The 25,316-nt window shown below is 43.4% G+C and overlaps 1 protein-coding gene across 1 annotated transcript in view; it reads right to left on the bottom strand.

Annotated features, from left to right (window-relative positions):
* The window catches only part of LOC126248219 (uncharacterized), a 185,473-nt gene that overhangs the window by 43,350 nt on the left and 116,807 nt on the right, over positions 1-25,316 (bottom strand). Inside the window, exons 2-4 of the mRNA XM_049949042.1 lie at positions 13,966-15,768; positions 1,251-1,331; positions 851-910 (exon numbers count right to left, since the gene is read on the bottom strand). Of these exons, the coding sequence (XP_049804999.1) occupies positions 851-910; positions 1,251-1,331; positions 13,966-15,768 (1,944 nt within the window). The remainder of the gene's footprint in view (positions 1-850; positions 911-1,250; positions 1,332-13,965; positions 15,769-25,316) is intronic.

Below are 25,316 nucleotides of genomic sequence, written 5' to 3'. Positions count from 1 at the left end.
AACAACAGCCTAAGAAGCATCAAGTAATTATAGCTCGAATGAGATAACTCTGTTACTGACTGGCTGCAGTAGCAGAGGTCAATGTTGCAGGTTGGCAGGCAGCTATACTTGATATGGATCTGCATGTACCTACAAGCAAGGCAACACCACAAGCATGTGATGCTTGAGAAAGAACTATGATCAGCTGGTGACTTGCCCCTACCACTTGACTTGCTGAAACATGAAGACAAAGCTATTTTAATCAAATTGTAGTACTAAATTCTATCCACAACACAGCACTTTGAGGAGAAAATCTAACAGAATGTATGGAACCATAATTCTCCAATATGTATAGACTATTATTTTAAAGGATGCATGAAGCCAATAAGAGATACTGTTGATGTCTGTTTCTGTTTAAAATTATTACTTCATCATAAAAGTGAAAAAAAAATGACTCCTTGCCCTATCAACAGAAATATCATTACACACTAAGCTTCTATAACATAGGAGCAAGAGTTACAGAACTACTTCCTCCAGTCTACCTGTACAAAGTAAAAGAAACTAAAACAGCATTAGGAAACACAATTTACGCTTCTGCCACCTTACTCAGATTTGCAACTAGAAGATATACAGCAGCTATAGCTATGAAGATTTCTGAGAATTTACTGGTGTAATGACAACAGAAATAAAAATGCCGACTGATGCATGTAACCATAATGTTTATATTGTCAAAAAAATTTTAGAATATTTACTCACTATTAAAAATTTATTTACTATTAACCATCACGGGTTCATTCAAAACAAATCTCACCCGATGTCTTACGAAGTTCCTTAAAAGAAATAATACATTATTACTCATATGCATACTTACTCATCTTCAGGTACCGCCTTGAAGTAACAAACTCCCACTCTCAAATAAAAATGTGGTTTCCTAAAATACAACAACCTTTTATTATTGAACTGTGTTACTGCACAAAAGTTATATGGTTTATTATAGGAAGTACATCACAAAAGCTGGATGCAGCCCACCTCATTTCAGTAGCATCAAATGTACTGACAAAGGCAGTGGCTGAGGCAAAAGTGGATCATTAACTTTTCAGGGCATACAGAAAGGAAAATTTTATTACATACACCTTCAAAAGCATTTGTAAAGTCAGAATAATTTATTATGTGTAGCAAGAAATTTTAATTTGCCATCTGACTGATTAGAATTTAACTATGTAAGACTAAGAGAAATGTATAGAACAGAAACTAGACAGAATATACACTACCTATTATCTCCACGTTTTACTTCCCTCGCAGGCAAAACTTTATAAATATCAGTTGGTAACTGCAAATAGAAACCAGGCGAACTGCAAAAGGAATAAATTACTTCAGAATTGTTACAAGTAACTTTCGTTGTTGTAACTACAACATGTTAATCATACTAATAGCAATGACAGCAGACACTTTCAAGTAATTATGCCATTAGGTATTTCATTAATTTTATTTCTACATCTTTTCCAGAAATCATGTTATGATGTATATCTTCAGCAGGTGTCACAGGAGTGAAATTAATTTTGTGATGCCTTTGCACGTGACTGGCTCAACATGAATAACAAAGTTATAAAAACATCTACATATATACTCTGCAAGTGATAATACATTGGATGGCCAAGTGTACTTTGTATGAGTATTAGCCATTCCCTGTCCTATTGCACTCATTAATGAAGTAAGGAAAAATGACAATGGCAATGTCTGTCTGTCTGCCTGGCTACTTGCCTCCATAAAGAACATAATTTCTATTATTTTATTGTTAGTATCCTTATACAAGATATGTGATGGAAATGGAATCGTTACACAACTTGCCTTGAATTCCAGTTCACTATATTTACCCAACACAGGTTCAACAATATTGTCTTTCATGAAGAGATTTCCATTTAAATTAAATTTACATTTTCATTACATTTTCTATGGGCTTTACTGGCCTAGCAGCATGTAACTACATTCATTTAACATCTGCTGTCAGACATACCCAACAAGGTATCCAGACGGCACAGTGGTACTCTAGAACTGCTCAGAGTTCTTCATTTGGTTTCCCATTGCCTACAACTGATTTCTCATTCCCACTCCATTTAACATTGGCTCAAAGTATTAGCCCCATATACTTTAGCAATGTGACAAGCTCTGAATGTTTCAAATGAATATTATAAGCTTCCCTACCTTCTTTATGAACAGTATCTTACATTTACACACACCTAAAGAAAACTGCTCTATTCAACAATGATACTTCCTTGTAAACAATAGCAACATCTGCAAACCACCTTTGAGTGTCACTGACCATTCCGAATAAAACACTGCTCTATGTTGAAAACATTAATGCCCTTATTGGGACTGATGACCATAGCAGTCTGGTCCTTTCCATCCCACAACACCAACCAACCAATGCCCTTATTACACGTCCTTGGGACTTATTCAAGATTACTTTTCTGATAAACATTCTCCACGCATATTCCTCTGCCTTACTTTTTCAGCTTGATTATAGTATTAACTATGCCACCACGTATGGCTACCTCAACATTAATATAATGGGGTGAATGTCCAAGAAGGTACCTATCATGCAGAACTTCAGGTGGAAGATGTGGAGGGTGCGAGGGTGGAGGGTGCAAAAGGGATAGGCAAATGAAGTTATCTTTTGACAATTTATATAACACGCACACATATTTAGGCATTTTTTAACTTAACGAGTGACTAAAACATCAAACACACCTTATTAGAAAATATTAAATCTAAAAATAGTTTTAAATACTTGTTACAAATTACATGAATTATGTCCTACGTTAAACCATAAAATTATGACTGAAATAAATAATCAGTTACAAATTTCCACATTTTTATGTTTCTCTTTACTGATATGTTTCCTCTTAATGGACTGTGTTTACATGAGTAACGTTTTGTGAGACTGCATTACTTCTTTGAGAGAGGCTTCTTTCCCTCCAATAACACCTCAGCTCTACACTGAGTGCTGGCACATTCAGTACAAGATGCCATAGAGCACTGGATATTCTGCCTGCAGCCATCACCAGCTATCTGCTGATGCAGATTACAATTGCCTGCAGTGCAGAAGCCAAATGCCCCATACCACCACAAACAGCACCACATCTGGTAATACAGTATACTGGCAAATTCAAGACATCTGCCTGTCAATGCCCTGAGTTTGTCTCAAACTCACAAAAATTTAAACCTAGAATAAGTGACTCATTGAGAGTTCAGAAACGGAATGGACAATAATTTTATCAAATACTGCGCAAATTCGTGAACTTCTAATGATACTGTAGGTGTTGTGGCATTCTTAGATGAGGAATAATGACAAAAATTAGATGTCAAAATGATTCCCGGGAAACAGAAGTAAAGTAAATCTACTTCTGGCCCATTCTTTCTGACAGTGAACATCTTACCTGTGGTATCGATAGCTACGATGCCACAGCGTAGGTGCAAGTTCATAGGTTGGCACTAGGACGCCAATACAGACGACAGCACCCTCTAACCGGCGCTGCACAGCTCTACGAGCGTCACTCCAGATTCAGCCCATTTGATTCCGAGTAGACGACCAAGCAACATTGTTTCTATTTCATAGTGGGCAAGCCACTACAGATTTTGCCTTTGTAACTAGATGGACGGCTTCGCACCTATGTGCTCATCTGTATGCAAAGTTAAGTAAAAGAGTTATAACACATACCCAGTACTGAAGCATTTCACCATTTCCTGCTCCTACTCGCTTCCTACATTCGGCCTACCTTTCAGTTATGGAGCAGACCCACGCGCCGCCTTCCAGGTGGGATACAAAAGTCGGCGAAGAGCAGGGACTAAAATTTTTTTTCCTCTCCTCTTATTTTTTTTGCTCGGTACTGCTTTCTTTTCGTGCTAGCCCCGTGTGACTGCTTCCACCTTTCGCTATAAGACTTTCATTTGTGTAAACCATGGCTTCGCCACAGGAACAGGCTTCACTGTTCGATCTAATACGTTTTCAGGCTCAGCAAATATCGCAGCTGCTTGTTGCCATAAATGAACTGGTCACACTACAAACTGCAGCTACTTCGGCACCTCTGAGTCCACCGCCTGTACCAACACTGATGATGCCTCTAGCGCCGCCATTTTGTGCCTTCAATCCTGACGTTGAACGCTGGCCAGAATACATCGCCCAGCTCGAGGCACACTTCACAGAATACAACATGCCAGGTACAGAGCGGCTTGCCTTTTTCATTACCAACGCAGGTGCTGTGTTACACCGTGTGCTCGTAAAATTGTTTCCCACCACCCACCCAGAAACTAAAGCTTACGATGAAATGATTGACACTTTGAACTCCCACTTCCGTGCTAGTGTAAATGTGGTAGCTGCATGCTACAAATTCTTTCGTCTCCAGCGTGGCCCTACTCATCCCAATAAATCATGGTTAGCAGACCTTCAGGGACTAACATCTGATTGTAACTTTAATTGCTAATGTGGATGCTCATATGCGGATATCATGATTAGAGACGCTATTGTGCACAATGTAGCAGATCACTGCACCCACGAAAAAATCCTAAAATTTAAAAACCCGTCTTTCCACGAAGTAGTGGACTTCCTAGGCAGACAAGATACATTAGACATGGCTGCTTCCACGTTCGATGTGACCCCGAGTGTGTGTACTGTTAGCATGGCACAACACGTGCCCTCCCGCCCGGCCCCAGCACAGCCAGCCACGCCGCTCGCGCACATGTGAACAAGTTTCACACCTGGCACCTATTCAGAAACTGAAATCATGTCCGAACTGCTTTTGTGCCCACCCACAGGACAGTTGCCCATCCTGTCAAGCACAGTGTTATTTTTATAATAAGAAAGGACATGTGCAAGCTGTGTGCAGTAAGAGAAACTCTAATTCACAACTTCTCTCCCGTTCGCGTGACTCGCATGGACGTCACCGCAATGGAAACTGCCGTGATCATGATTCACATCAGCCTATGGACGTTAATGCCATTTATTCAAAGCCTTCTGCATCACGTGCTTCTACAGCTCTTCATGCGCATCAAGTTTTGCCAGAGAGTTCCTCTCGCATTCAGCGCGATGTTAGGAAACCTTTTTGTGACTTTGCACATTTGTGGACGTTCTGTTCACATGCAGCTGGACACTGGTGCGTCAGTTTCTTTACTGAACTAATCAACATATGACTTGCTTGGTTTGCCCCCGCTTCATCATTCGCATTTCACGCTGACTGCAATTATTGGACAGGAAATCTCAGTGCTCGGCGTGTGTAGTTTGCAAGCCACGTATGGTGCAACAACACGTACAGTGTCTTTCCATGTGTTCCACTCTAGTGATGCTACAAACAATTTTGGCATGGACGCATTTGAACATTTTTGGCCTCGCAATTCAGGACAATGTACTTTGCATCAACACTAGTGACCATGCAGACAGTGTTGACGCACTGTGCGATGATTTTGCTGGACTCTTTCCTGATTGCCTTGGTTGTTCCACGAACTATGCAGCGCATGTTGTAGTTAAAGACAATGCCATGCCTACTTTCCGGTGTGCACGCCCGGTACTGCACGCACTATGCAACACGTTAGTTGCTGAACTTCAGCATTTTCAAGACAGTGGTGTCCTTGAACCTGTTTCTGCTTCTCCATGGGCTTCGCCTATAGTGTGTGTGTGTGAAAAAACCAAATGGTCATCTCCGTATTTGTGCTGACTTTAAGTCTACAGTAAATCCCCAGACAGTGGTAGCTACGTTTCCCTTACCGCATCCTGAAGACATTTTTGATAAGCTTGGTGCACGATTGACTTGCGGGACGCTCTATGAACAGTCGCAGCGCTATTTTGTGATCAACACCCCCCTTGGATTGTTCAAGTTTTGCCACCTTCCGTTCGATTGTGCTTCAGCTCCTGCTGTTTTTCAGTCTTACTTATGGCAGTTGTGTACCACTGTCCCTGGTTGTTGCAATTACGTGGATGGTATTGTCGTATCAGGTCGCACCCCTCATGAACATCTGCAGAATTTGCATGCCTTATTCACAGTACTTTCGCAGGCAGGACTCAAGTGTAACAGTGACAAGTGCAAATTTTTTCAAACCAAGATTCAGTATTTAGGACATATGATTAACGGACAGGGCATCTATCCCTCACCATCACATCTCAGTGCGATTAGAGACTTGCCAGCACCCAGGAACTTGAAAGAACTTCAGTCGGTGTTGGGCAAAATTACGTATTATATTCGGTTTATACCAAATGCAGCACAGATTGCAGCGCCTTTGCATCGCCTTCGGCATAAGAACATTCCTTTTGTTTGGTCTTCAGAATGTGATGCTGCTTTCCACAAGCTCAAGTCTGCTTTGTTGAGTGATCACTGTTTGATTCCTTTCGAACCCTCCAAACCAGTTGTTTTCGCTGTTGATGCATCTTCTCACGGCATCAGAGCGGTTCTTTCACACCGCATTAATTCTGTCAATCGCCCGATCGCTTTTGCATCTAAGTTGCTCAATTCTGCCCAGCAAAACTATTCTCAAATCAAGAAAGAAGCTTTAGCTATTGTATATGGAGTGACTAAGTTTCATGATTTTTCGTACGGGTGAAAGTTCCATTTGGTCACTGACCATAAGCCTTTGACGTTGTTGTTTCACCTGTCAAAGCCAGTTCCGGCCTGTACTGCACAAAAGTTGCAATGTCGGTCTTTGTTTTTGTCTAACTACAGTTACGAAACCTTGTTTCAGCATACGGCCTAGTATGGCAATGCTGATGCTTTGTCTCCTTTACCTATTGGTCCTGACGTAATGTTTGATTGTTTGAATTGTCATGCATGTTCATTGATTCACAAGTTAAGGAATTAGCTGATGGTTTTCCGGTGGATTTTCGTCGCATTGCTTCCGCGAAAGCCGCCGATGCTTCTTTGCAGATTCTTTTGCAGTTTATTCGTACTCAATAGCCTCCATCTGCTACCCAGATTAGTGATCCCCTAGTAAGGTGTTACTTTGTGCAGCGTCACAAATGATCTGTACACCATGGTGTTATCTTGTTACAAACTGACAATGATCAGTCTCGTATGGTTGTACCTCATTCGTTGCACTCGGAAAACCTCTGATTGCTGCACACTGGTCATTGGGGTATTGTGCGGATGAAACAATTAGCATGTTGTCACTGCACTTGGATCAGCATTGATAAACAAATTGAGAATTTGCTAGCTAATTTTCGCTCTTGCGCGGAGCATCAATCTGCTCCCCGCCAGCGCTTCTTTGCGTGGCTGACTACCACTGCGCCTTGGCAGTGCATTCATATTGATTTTGCGGGTCCTTTCTGGGACACCCGCTACTTGATAGTTATTGATGCATACAGCAACTTTCCTTTTGTTGTACCTATGTCTTCTACTACATCTGCCAGTACTATTCAGGCTTTGACGTCTATTTTTTGCATTGAGGGCCTTCCTGAAGTTATTGTCTCTGACAATGGCCCCCAATTTGTGTCCACAGAGTTTGAAGCGTTCTGTGCTGGTTATGACATTCGCCATCTGACCTCAGCCCCATTCCACCCCCAGTCGAACGGCGAGGCTGAACGCTTTGTGCGTATGTTTAAGTCACAGATGAGCAAGTTGCATGCCACGCACTCTCGCGAGCATGCACTCTGGACTTTCCTTGCTTCATATTGCTCCCAGTCGCATGGCACCTGTTCCCCAGTGGAGTTGCTAGATGGCCGCGTCCATCGGTCGCTCATGCAGCTATTGCACCCACCACCATGTGCTCCCACTGCTTCACTTCGTTCTGGCTTGGCACCATAGCATTTGGTGTTCTATCATGTTTTCTCTGGCAGGCAGCGCTGGGAGCAGGAGCGCATTCTTCGCCAGCTTGGCCGCACCTTATTTGTCATTTTTGGTCCCTCCGGCACTGTGAAGCGACACCGGAACCAGATCCGTTTGTGCCGTCCTCAGTTTTTTGCTGCTGGTTGTTTTTTTGCAGAATTGGAGGCTTCGTGGCTTCCACTGCCTGAGCCCAAGACTCCACCGACGGCACCTCCATCGTTCGCGCCTCCGCCGTGAGCGCTACTGCTGTTGTCGCCGCTGCCGGTCCGGTCACCTGCACCGGAAGGGCACCTCTCACCACCACCACCACGGCACCACCTCCGGCCGCCACCGTTGCCGTGTTCCTCCAAAGTGTCGGAACCGATGGACACTGACACTGCCATCACGACGCCGCTGCCATCGTCACCCATGGAGGCCGTTGCTCCGCCTCCTCATCCGAGCCTATTCAGTGGCGGTGCATGGCCTGGGCAGGTTTTCCAAGGGGCATTTTCCTCACCCCCTCGTGAGCAATTCGAAGTCATGGGTGGGCAGCATGGCCCGGCAGTTCCGCTGTCCGCCGCCTCAGTTACACCACCTCTGGGTCCCTCCACCGGCCGTCGGAAGCCATACTCAATGATGCTGCATCATCTCAGGGGGGAGGGATGTGGTATCAATAGCTATGATGCCACGGCGTAGGCGCACGTTCGCAGGTTGGCACTACGACACAGACACAGGTAACAGCGCCCTCTAGCCAGCACTTTGCAGCTCTACGAGCGCCGCTCCAGATTCAGCCCATTTGATTCCGAGTAGATGACCAGGCAACATTGTTTCTGTTTCCTAGTGGGCGAGCCACTACAGATTTTGCCTTTGTAACTTGATGAACGGCTTGGCACCTACATGCTCATCTGTATGCAAAGTTAGGAAAAAGAGTTATAACCCATACACAGTCCCGAAGCATTTCACCATTTCCTGCTCCTTCTCACTTCCTACATTCGGCATACCCTTCAGTTACAGGAGCAGACCCATGTGCCACCTTCCAGGCGGGATACAAAATTACCCTTACACAATTAACCAGCTGAGATACCAGGCATTGCTGGGTATTTATTTATTCCAATCTTCTCCTAATCCATCTCTTTGTCCTTCCTCTCACCGCCCACCCTGTCCTCCTCCTCACCCCCACCCTTGCCACCAAATCCATCCACCTCATCCTCACCCTTCTCTCTATCCGTTACTTTTAAAAGTATGACATGCAATAAGTCTCTCATTTGTGCTGTCCAGGTCATGAGAATGAGCTCTGCAGTGAGCCAGTAATTTTGTCAGCGTCTTTCAGAACCTAAGATCAAGCCAGGAGATGTACAGGGGAGGAGGGAGGAGGATATGAACAGTGAGGAGGGAGGAGGAAATGTAGGTGTTAAATATTAGACTTTAAGTATGTAAGCAAGATGAAGTTTAAAAAGGTGTGAAATTGTGTTTCAAGTTTGCTGGAAGTCACTAATTTCTCTTATTATCAAACACTGGATGAGTCTATTCTCGATAACTTGCACTCTATTTTAAGAAAACCTAGTTTTTCATACGTCTCGTGTTTATTATGTCATATCTCCTGAACTATGTGTCTCATAATGACATAATCTTGCAGGTACATTCAGTGGTGGCCAAATGTGTTGCAAATATAGATAGTAGTACAGAAGTAATAAACTGAAATCTTATGCCTGATGCAGCAGTTTTACTGCATGAATAGCGAAATTGTAGCATTATATATAAATTGACGGTGGAGAGGGGAAGAAAGGTAAGGAAAGGGAGGGGATCACTGCTGTCAGCTGTATTGGGACATTATGCAGAATCAGCAGTGACAAGTGAAAATGTTACTAGAATGAAATTTTCATGCTACAGCAGAGTGTGCGCTGATATGAAACTTCCTGGCAGGTTAAAACTGTGTGCCGGACTGAGACTCGAACTCGGGACCTTTGCCTTTCGCAGGCAAGTGCTCTATCAACTGAGCTACCCAAGCACGACTCACGCCCCGTCCTCACAGCTTCACTTCTGCCAGTACCTCGTCTCCTACCTTCCAAACTTTACAGAAGCTCTCCTGCGAACCTTGCAGAACTAGCACTCCTGAAAGAGGATATTGCGGAGACATGGCTTAGCCACAGCCTGGGGGAGGAGAGCTTCTGTAAAGTTTGGAAGGTAGGAGACGAGGTACTGGCAGAAGTGAAGCTGTGAGGATGGGGCGTGAGTCGTGCTTGGGTAGCTCAGTTGGTAGAGCACTTGCCCGCGAAAGGCAAAGGTCCCGAGTTCGAGTCTCGGTCTGGCACACAGTTTTAATCTGCCAGGAAGTTTCATATCAGTGCACACTCCGCTGTAGAGTGAAAATTTCATTCTAGAAACATCCCCCAGGCTGTGGCTAAGCCATGTCTCCGCAATATCCTTTCTTTCAGGAGTGCTAGTTCTGCAAGGTTCGCAGGAGAGCTTCTGTAAAGTTGGGAAGGTAGGAGACGAGGTACTGGCAGAAGTGAAGCTGTGAGGAAGGGCATGAGTCGTGCTGGGGTAGCTCAGTTGGTAGAGCACTTGCCAGCGAAAGGTAAAGGTCCCGAGTTCGAGTCTCGGTCCGGCACACAGTTTTAATCTGCCAGGAAGTTTCATATCAGAACACACTCTGCTGTAGAGTGAAAATTTCATTCTATTAACATCCCCCAGGCTGTGGCTAAGCCATGTCTCCGCAATATCCTTTCTTTCAGGAGAACTAGTTCTGCAAGGTTCGCAGGAGAGCTTCTATAAAGTTGGGAAGGTAGGAGACGAGATACTGACAGAAGTGAAGCTGTGCGGACGGGGCATGAGTCGTGCTTGGGTAGCTCAGTTGGTAGAGCACTTGCCCGCGAAAGGCAAAGGTCCCAAGTTTGAGTCTTGGCCCGGCACACAGTTTTAATCTGCCAGGAAGTTTCAAGTGAAAATGTTGATCAGACAGGGATTCGGATCCAGGATCTCCTGCTTACTACGCACATGGCCGATCCATATTCCCATTGAGTGTCACCTATCCACAGTCCCTGCCCATTTCCTCCACATTCGCTCTCTGAGATTCCCACAGTAGGTCTGACATATTTGTGCATCCGCAGTGAAGACAGTGGATCTATTGCCCAGCTATTCCCATCAAGTTATACGAATGTGTGGTGTCTGTTCTTTCAGACATACTTTTTTTTCTTTTATTCTTTTGTCGGGGGGGGGGGGGGGGGGGTAATCAGTGAGAAACAGCTTCGTGAAGGTTTGAAATTATGTATAAAGTTTGCTTAAAGTTGCTATGAGCTCTCATTCTCAAATATTGGGTAAATATAGTCTGTATATTTGCACGCAGTGTGTTACGCTTCTGTTTCATGCCCCCCTCCCCATGCCTTTGAGAGGTAAGTGTTTCTTACTCCCACTGTGCTTCTTTCCAGATAGCAAGTGATATGTGAAACAAGTTTAGTTGAAATCAATTCATTAGTTTAAGAAGAGATGTTATATATACAGGGTTGCACAAAAACACAGAAACACTATGAGAAATGCAAGCTTGAACATACATACAGATGATAGCTGGGTTGTGCCATTGTATTTGACACAAATGTCCTCAATATGTTGCAAGTTTCAGTCGTGTTCTGTGTAATTGTGAGGGCCTTATGTCATAGCTAAGTGAATATGAATGTGGCCAAATTGTTGGTGGTCTTATGATGGGTGGTTTAGGAGGCACAATATTGAATATTTATACCACATACAGGGAAAGCAGAAGAACATCATCCACTACATCACAACATGCATGAAAATGTGTGTTGAATGATCATGACAGACAGCCACTGAGGAGGATTGTGATGAAAGATAAGGGAACCACAGCTGCAAAAGTCACTGTAGAACTAATCATCACACTAGTTGAAGGCTTTCAATATCAAAACAACATAAAGGGTGATCCATAAGCACAGAGCTGCTGGGCAAGCTGGAATTCTAAAGCCACTCTTCAGTGATACAAGTGCCAGTCGATTCGATGATGATTTGGGTAGCTGTATCTTGGTATTCCGTGGGCCCCATTGTTACTCTGCAAGGTTACATGACTGCCATGGATTCTGCAACAAGTCTGGCTAATCACGTTCATACCAAGGTATGATGTTTGTTCCCTGTTGTTGATACTGGGTTCCACAATGACAGGGCCCTTCTTCACACAGCTTGCATCATCAAGGACTGGTTTTGTGAGGATGAGGCTGACTTGTTGCATCTACCCTGGCCACCACAGTCACGAGATCTCAATATTATTGAGCCTTTGTGGTATACGTTGGAGAGGATGGTGCTTGATCACTATCCAGCTCCATCATTGTTACCTGAACTTGCACTATTTTGCAGGAAAAACAGTATAATATTCCCTTGAAAACAATACAGTTCAAGATGAACAGAAGCTGTTTGGAAAGCCAGTGAGTTTCCCATGTTTATGGTTTTGGTGTTTCCATATGTTTGTCCAACCCTGTACAAATATCCCATTTTCATAAGTTATAGAGATTATAACTACCAAACCAAGTTGTACAGAATTCCTCTATAAGGACACTGCAAGAAGTCGTGTAACTTGCTTTAATACGTGAAGTTTTTCTGATGGTGAGGAAAAAGGGTACTGCATCACTTCACCCAATTCTTTTTACCATCCAACATAATGAACCATTAACAACGTATAATGAGGCTGAGTATATAAAAACCAGTCATGTGAATACATAAATACATGAATAAGTCTGACAATTTGCTAAATTTTGTAAAAACACGTTTTTTTTTAAATGACCATATTTAGTTACGAAAGTACTTCATAAGTGTCCAAGGTTTGTTTCTAAAATATGTTACCCCTTGTAACTTGAAAATAAATTAATAGAGCAGTACAATAAATTTACATCAAGAGAAAATATAGTGTAATTAGCAATAGCATTACTGACAAAGAGAATGAACACAAACGTAATATGTTACTCTGTACATGGCTTTACATAATGATCTGGTTGCAATTCTTCTAGTTTAAGCTATTTGGGGTTATCTGTCTGATTCTTACATTCAAAAACAGTGTAGTATTTGAAGTTAATCTCCTAAAAAGGAAGGAAGATAACAGTGTAACATACCACTGGCAACAAAACTCCAACTATGGTAGTACAATGATAAACAAATGGAACGGTTCTAGCATTCAGCTTAATGAATTTGGAAAAACCATGGCTGAAGATATGAACCTATTCCTCCCAGATGTGGACATGATGTTATAACATCTGTGCTACATATCCCATTTAGTGTAAAATTGTTTTCGTTAGTATGATGTTAAAGGAGTACTAGCCCAGCAGTTGATGACAATAACTAAAAGAATGTAGCATTAGCTCACTGGGAGGTTAGATCCCATTGAATCAAGAATTAAGTTCATCTGATTCCAGTCTCACTATGCAGATTTGCATTTAACTGAAATGTTAAACTAATAGCTAATTAAAAAAATTAAAACACAGAAATTTGAACTTAGAGCCAACTGTTTGTGCTGTTAGTGCAAAATATGTAATTGAAATAATTAAAGGCACCCAGGAAAAGAATAATGAACATCTCACAAAACAGAAGGAAGCACTGATGGAAAGAGAGAAATTATGAGCCACAATTTCTCAGATGAAGTATTAAAAGTGAGGAAAAACATGTTGAAAAGTATCAAAACTGCTGCTAATGCAATCATACATTTACAAATTCTATTGTAACTACTACACTGAAATGCAAGTAGCTAGTTAATATTTAATTAATTTACTTTTAATTTGAATTTGTCATTTTTATCCAGCGAACAAGGGAATTAACCATTATATAACTGGTTCCCAAACATGTGGCTGGACTATCTACAGGAAGTGAACATTACCCATCTCCAGCAGATATGGTCTTACTTTTAGAGAAATGTTAGGAACAAACAGGAATCAAGGACATGTTTTCTGCATATTTCTTTAGCATATCAGTGCCCAATCAATGTTACATAAGGTAAGCACTGTACATTTGTTTGAACATTTAACAAAATTCATATATGTGACTATTAAGGAACAGCCTAACAACCACCAGAGAAACAATAAAAACTAAACTTGTAAGGTAACTGAACCAGTGATGTCTTAATTGTGCAGTTTAGGCAGCTTGGGATGTCAGCAAGACAATATTTTTTAGCTGAGTACAAAATAAGATCACAGTTTTATTCATAACTACCAACCTTGAATTGCGGAAAATTGCCCTGTGACATACTGTTGCTCTACCAACAACTGGATTAAGCTCCCTAGGTACTACAAAAACAATTCTGTCACGTTTTGGATCTATTGGATCCTTATAAAATGCAGCTAAAGCTCTGCACTTCACACAGTCCCCATCCGATCCATGCATACATTCCAAAGGTAGTGGTATGCTGTTCTGTTCAACTTGTTTTTGCTGTTCAACTGCAACTTCCCGTTCGACTGCAACTTCCCGTTCGACTGCAACTTCCCGTTCGACTCCAACTTCCCGCTCGACTCCAACTTCCCGCTCGACTCCAACTTCCCGCTCGACTCCAACTTCCCGCTCGACTCCAACTTCCTGTTCGACTCCAAGTTGCCGTTCGACTCCAACTTGCCGTTCGACTCCAACTTGCCGTTCGACTCCAACTTGCTGTTCAACTCCTACTTCCTGTTCAACTCCTACTTCCTTTTCAACTCCATCTTCTTGTCCAACTCCAAACTCCTGTCCAATTCCAAATATCTCTCCAACCCCAAATTCCTCTCCTAATTCCTTTCCAACTCCAAATTCAAATTCCTCTCCAAATTCCTCTCCAAATTCCTCTCCAATTCCAAATTCCTCTCCGACTCCGAATTCCTCTCCGACTCCGAATTCCTCTCCGACTCCAAATTCCTCTCCGACTCCCAATTCCTCTCCGACTCCCAAATCATCTCCGACTCCCAAATCATCTCCAACTCCCAAATCATCTCCAACTCCCAAATCATCTCCAACTCCCAAATCATCTCCAACTCCCAAATCATCTCCAACTCCCAAATCATCTCCAACTCCCAAATCATCTCCAACTCCCAAATCATCTCCAACTCCCAAATCATCTCCAACTCCCAAATCATCTCCAACTCCCAAATCATCTCCAACTCCCAAATCATCTCCAACTCCCAAATCATCTCCAACTCCCAAATCATCTCCAACTCCCAAATCATCTCCAACTCCCAAATCATCTCCAACTCCCAAATCATCTCCAACTCCCAAATCATCTCCAACTCCCAAATCATCTCCAACTCCCAATTCCTCTCCAACTCCCAATTCCTCTCCAACTCCCAATTCCTCTCCAACTCCCAATTCCTCTCCAACTCCCAATTCCTCTCCAACTCCCAATTCCTCTCCAACTCCAAATTCCTGTCCAACTCCAAATTCCAGTCCAACTCCAAATTCCAGTCCAACTCCAAATTCCTGTCCAACTTCAACTTCCTGTCCAATTTCAACTTCTTGTCCGACTTCAACATCCTGTTCAATTACAACATCCTGTTCCATTTCAACTTCCCGTTCAACTTCAACTTCCTGTTCAACTTCAAAGTCCTGTTCAACTTCAACTTCCTGTTCAACTGCAATTTCCTGATCAACTGCAATTTTCTGTTTAGCTTCAATTTCCTTTTCAACTTCGATTTTCTTTTGAACTTCAGTTTGCTTTTCAGCTGCAATTTCCTGCGCAACTGCAGTGTCACGTTGAACTGCAATGTCAGGTTCAACTGCAATGTCATGTTCAAATGCAATATCATGTTCAAATGCAATGTCGTGTTCAAATGCAATGTCATGCTCAAATGCAATGTCAGGTTCAAATGCCATTTCATGTTCAAATGCCATTTCCTGCTCAAATTCCATATGCTCTTGCTCTTCATTCTGGTTATCCTGCTCAACTACCTTCTCTTTTTCTATTGACTTGACCTGTTGATACTGCTTGTCTTTTTCAGTCAGCTCAACATGCCTTTCGTGTTCAACTGGCCCATCTTGTTCATATTCTTCAGCAACACTGCAAACAAAACATAGACTTGTTAGAATGCAGTTACAAATACAATCAGCATTTTTGACAAAGGAAATCGTTTTAGCACTAAATCAACATATATAAGCCAATAAGGTGGGAAACTATGAGACAATAATGAAGACTAATGCCACATGTCTAATTCAGCTTTTGAAAATGTAAACACATAAACATATTTTAATATCATAAACAGTTTCCAATGCAGATACATTCGGTACTACTACCAGTTATCATACATTTGGATTGGTGGGGGGATGGAGAGCAGAAGGGAAGGGGGAGAGACGGAGAGAGAGGATGGAGAAGGATAGGGGGAGGGGAAAGTGGTAATGAAATGGAATATGATAAAATGATGGATGAAGTACTTAATACTCTTTTTCAAAACTGCTTCAGTCTTGGTAATCATAAGTACTTCATCATTGCGCAGATACAAAACTGAGATCAACAAATGTTTCCCAGGAATTCAAAAACAATTTTAATCGTCAAATATAGTAAAAACCACTACACCTGTTGGGTTATCTGATAGATTCTAGTTCAAATATGCGAAATAACTGGTCTGTATTCCAAAAACAGTTGTCATGATTTTGTTTAATCATAGCGAGAGCACCAGCAATAGATTCTACAAAGAAGGTATTATGCATCTGAGACAACCTAATTCACAATAGGAGTCAAGAAACACGTTACTTTGTACAATGTAATCTCAGAGAATGACCACTAGCGGAAAATTAAATTTATTTGGTTGTATGAAGAGTGGTATCGACATTCTTCTTGCATACTTTTCATAAATGGAATAAAAATAAGGAGAGGTACGTGACACACACCATATGATGGCTAGCAGAGTACACCCCAATTTAGATATAAAATGTCTGGCAATGAATTTGTCACCTGCAGCCCTTGAGTAAGATATGTTTACCAAATTAAAACTACAGTGTAGATGGTACAAGAGAGGCGTTTTGCACTCTAATACATTGCTTCCACCTACAAATATTTTGCGCAAAGGCCATAAAAGCACGAGGGATTTGAACTACTACGGAGATTTTTCAACAGCCATTCTTCCTTCGCACCATTCACCATTAGATCAGTGTAGTGAAGAGATAACAATGTATCCTTCGGCACACACCACATGGTGGCTTCCTTCCTTCAGCACACACCATATGGTGGCTTCCTGAGCACAGATTTAGTAGTTATAGCCAACTCCGAAAGGAACCTAACTGGTATACAGTCTGGACCAGAAGACTTGCTTTTATTAAGTGATTTAAGTTGTTTCACTACTCCGAGGATATTTACTTTTACGTTACTCACGTTAGCAACTGTTCTCGATTCGAATTCTGGAATATTTACTTCGTCTTATGTTGTGAAGGCATTTCGAAACTCTGTGTTTAGTAACTCTGCTTTGGCGCACTGTCTTCGATAGTATCTCCATTGTTATCGCGCAGAGAAGGCATTGATTGTTTTTGCCGCTAACATACTTCACATACGACCAGAATCTCTTTGGATTTTCTGCCAGGTTTCGAGACAAAGTTTCGACGTGGAAACTGTTATAAGCATCTCGCATTGAAGTCTGCGCTAAATTTTGAGCTTCTGTAAAAGATCACAAATCTTGGGTATTTTGCGTCCGTTAAAATTTGGCATGTTTGTTTCGTTGTTTCTGCAACAGTGTTCTGACTCGTTTTGTGTACCAAGGAGGATCAGCTCCGTAGTTTGTTAATTTATTTGGTATAAATCTCTCAATTGCTGCCGTATTTCTTTGAATTCAAGCCACATCTGGTCTACACTTATATTATTAATTTGGAATGAGCGGAGATTGTCTCTCAGGAAGGCGTCAAGTGAATTTTTATCTGCTTTTTTGAATTGGTATATTTTTCATTTATTTTTGGAGGATTTGGGGATTACAATATGCAATCTCGCTACGACAACCCTGCGTTCACTAATCCCGAGATCGGTTTTGATGCTCGTTATTAACTCAGGATTATTTGCTGCTAAGAGGTCAAGTGTGTTTTCGCAACCGTTTACTATTCGCGTGGCCTCATGAACTAACTGTTCGAAATCGTTCATCAAATTTCGGGCATGCAGCCGCGCAAATAAAATTTCCTCCACTGATATTTCGGCCGCGTATCGTCCGGTCATCCTCAGAGTGAGTTACAGGACTGACGACAAGATGCCAATCGTGGCCTTATATGCTCCACCGCGGCGGTACTGCGCATGCGGATCACAGATGCTGGTCGGTGGCAAAGAAATACGCTTACACTTGCGCGTACAGACATTCGATTTGCTTATTGATGTATGATCGGCGGCGGTGACACCATGACGACTTCTCTGCAGTTTAATTACCCCAAGAGCCGGATTCCATGCTTCGTCCAAATTAAAGCCATTATCTCTGTTCACATTAATGGTGAATTTTATGAGCAGATTGATGGCGTTGCTATGGGAATCCCCCTCTCCCCTGTGATAGCTAATTTATTCATAGAAGACTTCGAGGACAAGGCCCTGGACTCAGCAAGTGTTAAACCAACGGTCTTCTGGAGATACGTGGACGACACATTTGTGGTATGGTTGCACGGGATGGATGAATTACATCGATTTCTTGAGCATTTGAATTCCATATATGCTAGCATCAAATTTACTATGGAAATAGAAAAAGACGGATGCCTCCCCTTTTTGGATGTTGCCGTTCGCCGTAAAGTTGATGGGACATTAGTACATGCCATATATCCTGTTTTTATCCTCCATGTATGTTTGTTTGTATGTCTTCCTGTTTCATGTTTGTTTTTTGTGTGACCGAAGAGCGGCATAGATAGGCCGCTGCCGGCCTACCTTTCTGTAAAGGTTTTAAAATTACAATAAACAGAAAAAATCTTGTCAGGCTTGTAACTCACTCTGAGGATACCCGGACGATACGCGGCCGAAATATCAGTGGAGGAAATTTTATTTGCGCGGCTGCATGCCCGTAATTTAATGGACTATTTACTCGGCCGCGAGAAGTTGAAAATGCACAACTGCTCGAAATAATTTTCAGAGAATGCGTTTAGCACAATTTCGGATGATATTTTATGCGTACCTCCGGAATTAAACATGTATTTTCGCCAACATATCGAGGGTAAATTAAAGTCACCACCAACTATAATCGTATGAGTCGGGTACGTGTTTGAAATCAAACTCAAGTTTTCTTTAAACCTTTCAGCAACTGTATCATCTGAATTGGGAGGTCGGTAAAAGGATCCAATCATTATTTTATCCCGTTGCCAACAATGACATCCAACCATACTAACTCACAGGAGGTATCTACTTCTATTTCGCGACAAGTTAAAGTACTTCTAACAGCAACAAACACGCCACCGCCAACCGTGTTTAGCCTATCCTTTCGGAACACCGTTAGGTTCTTCACAAAAATTTCGGCTGAGCTTATATCCGGCTTTAGCCAGCTTTCAAAGATTTGACCATCAGTGCTTTCTATTAGCGCTTGGAGCTCTGGTACTTTCCCAACACAGCTACGAGAATTTGCAACTGTTATACCAATGGGTCCTGTATCTACGTTCTTCCTGTGTTCGGCCTGCACCCTTTGTGACTGAAGCCCTTCTTTTGTTTTCCCGAGACCGTCTAACCTAAAAAAAAACGCCCAGTCCACGCCACACAGCCCCTGCTACCTATGTAGCCGCTTCCTGCGTATAGTGGACACCTGACCTATTCAGAGGAACCCGAAACCCACCCACCCTTTGGCGCAAGTCGAGGAATCTGCAGCCTACACGGTTGCAGAACCGTCAGAGCCTCTGATTAAGACCCTTCACTAGGCTCTGTACCAGAGGTCCGCAATCGGTCCTGTCAACTATGCTGCAAATGGTCAGCTCTGCTTTCATCTTGCAAGCGTTGTGCAAGTGTTTGTGCAAAGCAATTTACAATGCTGAGATGAAATTTCACATTTTTTATCTATAACACAGCTGTGTGGTGGAGTCACAAGTAAAGCAGGAAATGAAAATAATGGTATTTATTGATTAAAAAATCTAACGACGGGTCGACTGCAACATACTGCAACTTGTGCCACTGCAACAGTATACCTAACAGTAGCAATCTTTTACATCATTAACAATCAAAAAAGCGCAAAGAAAATATTCCATCAAAGTTTCACATGCAACTAGAGGCAAAGAAATTTCTGTGGTAAGACGATAATCCGGCAGAGCTACAAATTGCCTAAATCCCTGTCACTGTGCTCTTTGCACTGTAGACCAACTGATTGAAATTACCATAGATCATGACCATGGGAACACACTGTAATTCATTAAAGTTCGTATGATAGAATGAAACGCACTTCGTCGATTTAAAAAAATGAAATTTCATCTGCACCAAAAGCAATCTCACTGTAAAAAAATGTCGTGTCACTAGGGCTTCGCATCGGGTAGACCGTTCGCCGGGTGCAAGTCTTTCGATTTGACGCCACTTCGGCGACTTGCGCGTCGATGGGGATGAAATGATGATGACTAGGACAACACAACACCCAGTCCTGAGCGGAGAAAATCTCCGACCTAGCCGGGAATCGAACCCGGACCCTTAGGATTGACATTCTGTTGAGCTGACCACTCAGCTACCGGGGGCGGATTAGTAATCTCACTGAAGACCTTTGGAATAAGAAATACACTCTTTGTGTATGAAGTTAGTGACATCTGCGCTCAAAACCACTTTTGTGGGTGACAGATGTTGAGTGAGAGGTTTGTTGGTTTAATGATTCATGGAACCAAACTACACACTAAAGAAGAGGCAAGTGCACAAAACCCAAAGGTAGAAAACCCCAAGGTTTACTGAAGATCAATAAAGCCTAGAGAAAGGAACGAGGAAGAAGGAAAGGGGGGAAAGGAAGAAAAGCAGGCAAGGTGCACCTACCCAGGCAGTAGCTAAAGGCCCCAAATGCAGAAAGTGCATTGGGAGACATACCCTACCCAATAATACCCAAGACTAATGATACAAAGAGGGCGAGAGAAGCACAGGTAAACAGAGAAAGAATACCAAGTCAAACAGAACACAGAAATAGGGGCAATAAGTGCAAAAGAGCGGGTAGGGAGAGGGCTGGCATGGATCACTGAACCCAGACAGCCACTGCCCATTCGAAGCAGAGGAGGTAAAAGGGCATCCTGTGAACCCCTCAACGAGCCGATAAGGCTGAAGTGCCCTCCCTGAGAGAGAGAGGAGTGGTAAAAACTTATTTCATAAATAAACCGTGAGACTAGGTCAGCCACTGAGGCATTGTTCACTAGCACCAGGGGTAGTGAGTCAGGAAGATTAAGAGTCCACCAAAGGGTTGCTATGTTAAGACAGTCCAGCAAAATGTGAATCACCATCGAACAGGCATAACAACAACACAGGGGGGGGGGGGCATCCTTGCGACAGAGGAGATGACCATGAGGCAGGCAAGTACAGCCGTTGTGGAGCCTGCAGAGGATGAAGAAGTCCTTGCAAGATGCCCGCATGCAGGACCTTCACAAATTTGTTCGCTTCTTTATTGCTAGAATTTTGTTCGACAAAGTCAAGAGTACACCATTCCGTATTTCAAATCCTTAGAATCTGACAGCATAACACCGACTGAAGGTCCAGTTCTGGAATACTGATCTCAAGAGGTGGCTTGCCGGAAGCCAATTTGGTAGGCCTGTCAGTAAGTTCATTCCCTGGGATCCCGCCATGACTGGGGTCCAGACAAAGACCACCAAGTGTCCACATTGTTCGATGGCAAAAAGGGAGCCCTGTACAGTCAGGACCAAGGGATGGAGAGAGTAGCTCTGGTCAAGAGCTTGTAAACTGCTCAAAGAGACCCTGCAGATGAGGCAGGACTCACTAGTGTAGGAACAAATATGCTCAAGGGCTCAAGAGATGGCTACCATCTACACATTGAAAACACTGCACCCATCCAGCAAGGATTGGAGTTCATTGCATCCTGCATGAACATAAGCAAAGCTAACGTGACCAGCGACCATTGAGCCATCAGTATAGACTACTTCTGAATCACAATATGCAATGCACCAAGAATGTAGAAGAATTGGCAGTGGACGGCCTCAGGATGAGTTGAGTCTTTTGGACCTTGTGATAGGTCAAGACAGAGTTGTGTACAGGGTATGCAGCAGAGTGTACAAGAGCGGGCCCAGAGAAGAAGTGGTACAGGCAAAAGCTAGAGTTCAGATAAAATGGACCCGATGCAGATGGAGGCTGTAAATCCAGACTAGGGCTACCATTGCAGATGGTGGATCTCCATATCTGGAAGAGGGGAAGGTAGTTTTGGTGCTCTAGAGAGCAGCAAATGTATAACAACGGTGGAACCCCTGCCCCTGCTAGAAGGCTGATCATGGAGTTTATCTGAGGGGCACCAGTTGGCAGTTGTACCGCATAATGGTGTATCAGGTCCTGCATCTGTAACATTGAAGATGATTCTGGGGCTGTATGCGAGACTCCCATAGTCCTGTAGTCTAGAAGGGACTACAACAATGCTGTGTAGAACTGTATTAGAGTAGAGTGGTCCACACACCATTTGGTGTTGCAAATGCATCAAAGAGCATTGAGGTGAAAGCATCATGATGGCTTTAGTTGATGAAGATGGGGAACCCATGTCAACTGGGCATCAAAGAATAGGCCCACAAAAAGATGACAGTCCACCACATTGAGGGACTGGCCATCAAGGTGCAGATCCAAATGAGGCTGGGCCATACAGCATTGATAGAAATGCACAGCGAGGGTATTGGTAGCAGAAAAATGGAAGCCATGAGTGATAGCCCAACATTGCACTCAGTGTATTCCTCCCTGCAGTCTGCTTTCAACAACAACCATAACAGATGAACAAAAATAAATGCAAAAATGTCAGCATACAAAGAGGTCATCATATGCCCTGCAGCCGCCACCAGACCACTGATAGCCTCTAAAAATTGAGGGACACTAAAAACAGAACGCTGTGGAACCCCTGTCTCCTGCAGGTAGGAGTTGCTATGGGAGGTGCCGATCTGTACCTGAAAAGTGTGACATGAAAGAAAGTTCCAGATAAAACTCGGAAGCAGGCCCAGAGACGCAACTCATGTAAGGTGGCAAGGATTTGGTGGCACCATGTGGTATCATAAGCTTTATGCAGATTGAGAAAGACTGCAAAAAGGTGTTGACACCAGGCAAAAGACGGTTTGGATAGCAGACTCCAGGTGGACTAAATTATCTGCAGTACAGTGGCCTTTGCGAAAACCATCCTGGATCCGAGCCAAAGTTTCCCAGGATTCAAGAACCCAACACAGCCTTCAACTCAGCAAACATTCAAGTAGCTTGCAGATGACACTGGTTAAAATGATCAGATGACAGCTGTCCATCTGAAGAGTTGGTTTACCTGATTTCAAAGCTGGAATAACGACGCTTTCTCGCCAATGGGAAGATAATTCCAACAATCTCCAGAAAATGTTGAAAAGGGCAAATATATGACGTTTGCTAGCCATCAATAAGTGCTGAACTGGCCCAAGAGCCATGTCAGGGCAGACAGCAAGGGAGTTAGCAAATTCACACTTACTAAATGGGGTTTTATAAGGCTCCAGATGGTGAGGAAGGGAAGATAAAGGGAGTAGTTCCAGATAATGTTTGAAAAGATGGAACGTGGGCGGATATTGGACTGTCACTGAGTCCTGGCTAGTGAGGATAACACTACTCATGGAAATTCCTGGGACACTAAAAGGGCAGCAGCCAAAAATGCGCCCAATCTTTGCTCATACCTGCAAAGTGGGAGTGTGTGTCCCTATGGCAGTGGCGTATCATTCCCAACAAATCCATTTCTGGCATTTCAGAACATAACGAGCCCAAGCATGAAGCCGTTTAAAGGCCAGGAGGTGGTCAAGAGATGGATGCTGTTGGTAGCATTTGAGGACATGCCAGTGGTCTTCAATAGCTGCAGCAATTTCAGGGTCCACTACAGGACAGACTTCCTTCTGGGAGAACAAGAGAAAGAAGGAATCAGTGAAGCAGCTGCCAAAAGGATCATGTCAGTCAAACTCCATACAGACTCATCAATTCTGGCATGGGGTGGAGCGGTTGGGATGGCAGCCAAGGAAAAGGCATCAAAATCCACATAAGTAAAGGCCCAATTTGGATGGTGTTCAGGCAAGTGATGCTGAAGAAAAGATAAGATGATTGGAAAATGATCTCTGCTGCACAAATCGTCATGAACTCCCCGTTGAATATAGGGGAGGTATGCAAGGCTGCAGATGAAAAGATAAATTGCCGAGAAAGTGCCATGTGCCACACTAAAGCATGTGGGGACTCCCATATTGAGGAAGCCGATATCAACCCCTGCCAGCAGATCTTCAACAATCCTGCCCCAGTCAGTGGTCACAGTACCATCCCACAGAGGGTTACGGGTGTTAAAATCCCAAAGGAGGAGGAAGGCAGGAGGGAACAGTGGAAGGAGGGCAAGAAGAACAGGAAGTGTAGGAAGCCACTCTGTGGGGAGATAAACACAGCATACCATCACCACAGAGTCCAAATGGATCCAAACAGCTACTGTTTCCAGCGCAGTATGAAGAGGAACTAACCGTGTCCCTGCAGATCAACATAAAGCCACCAACAGAGGCTCGCATGGGGCTGACCTGGTTCTGACAGAGGTCTTGGAAACGAGTTGGTGAATCAGTATCCACAAAACGAGATCCCTGCAATACAACACAAGTTACTGAGTAGAAAGAAAGAAGTGACTGCAATTCCAGAAGGTGACGACAGTAACCATTACAGTTCCATTGGAGGAGAATACCACAAGAGAACAGATAGACATCGATTGGGCCATAATTGGTCATTGTGCCGATTCAGTGACAATCACTGGTAAGGATGCAGTGACATCCATGAATGTCAGATTGGACCCTGATTGAGAGGGAGGGGGCAACACCCCATGGGATGTCGGGGGGTGTCTCATCCCAAGACTTACGCATCTTCTTCTCCTTTGGAGGGCGAGAGGTGGTGTGGTCAGGAAGAGAGCAAGTCACAGCAGTATCAGCATCTGAAAGAGAACAAGTAGCCTTGAAACCCACACAATGTGTCCTGGAGACGCCAGGGAGGGATATTCCCAGAGGGAGCCTGATCCCCAGTGGGTGCCAGAGCAGACGGTTCCTTCTCCAGCCGAGGTTCTGTGAGCAGAGGGAACAGGAACCGCCACAGAGGGCGAAAGGGTAGGGGGGCAGGATAGATGTAAGAAAGGAGGAGGAGGAGGAGGAGGAAAGGACCCAACAAAAGCAAAGACTGACGTTAAAGATACCACGTGGAGACAGTCAGATTTCTGTTGAGCCTCAAAGTTGGATAGACGGTCGACTGCTTTGTATTCCTTAATCTTCCTTTCCTTTTTGTAGATCTGGAAATCTAGGAAGCGAGGAGAATTTGCGCTGGAACTGTTCATGCACTTGGGTCGTCGAGTGCAAGGACTCCACACATGCAGAGGGCAGCCACAGTCGCTGCTAATAGGATTTGTCTCACATCACAAAGATGTGACCCAAATGGAGATACTGGAAACAGTGCACAGGACGTGGGATATAGGGCCTCACATCACAATAGTAAACATA

Source organism: Schistocerca nitens, chromosome 3 (assembly GCF_023898315.1).
Source record: "Schistocerca nitens isolate TAMUIC-IGC-003100 chromosome 3, iqSchNite1.1, whole genome shotgun sequence".
In the NCBI taxonomy this organism is placed as follows: domain Eukaryota; kingdom Metazoa; phylum Arthropoda; class Insecta; order Orthoptera; family Acrididae; genus Schistocerca; species Schistocerca nitens.
The sequence above is the reverse complement of the archived record's forward strand: the minus strand, read 5'-3'. Positions and strand labels throughout refer to the sequence as shown.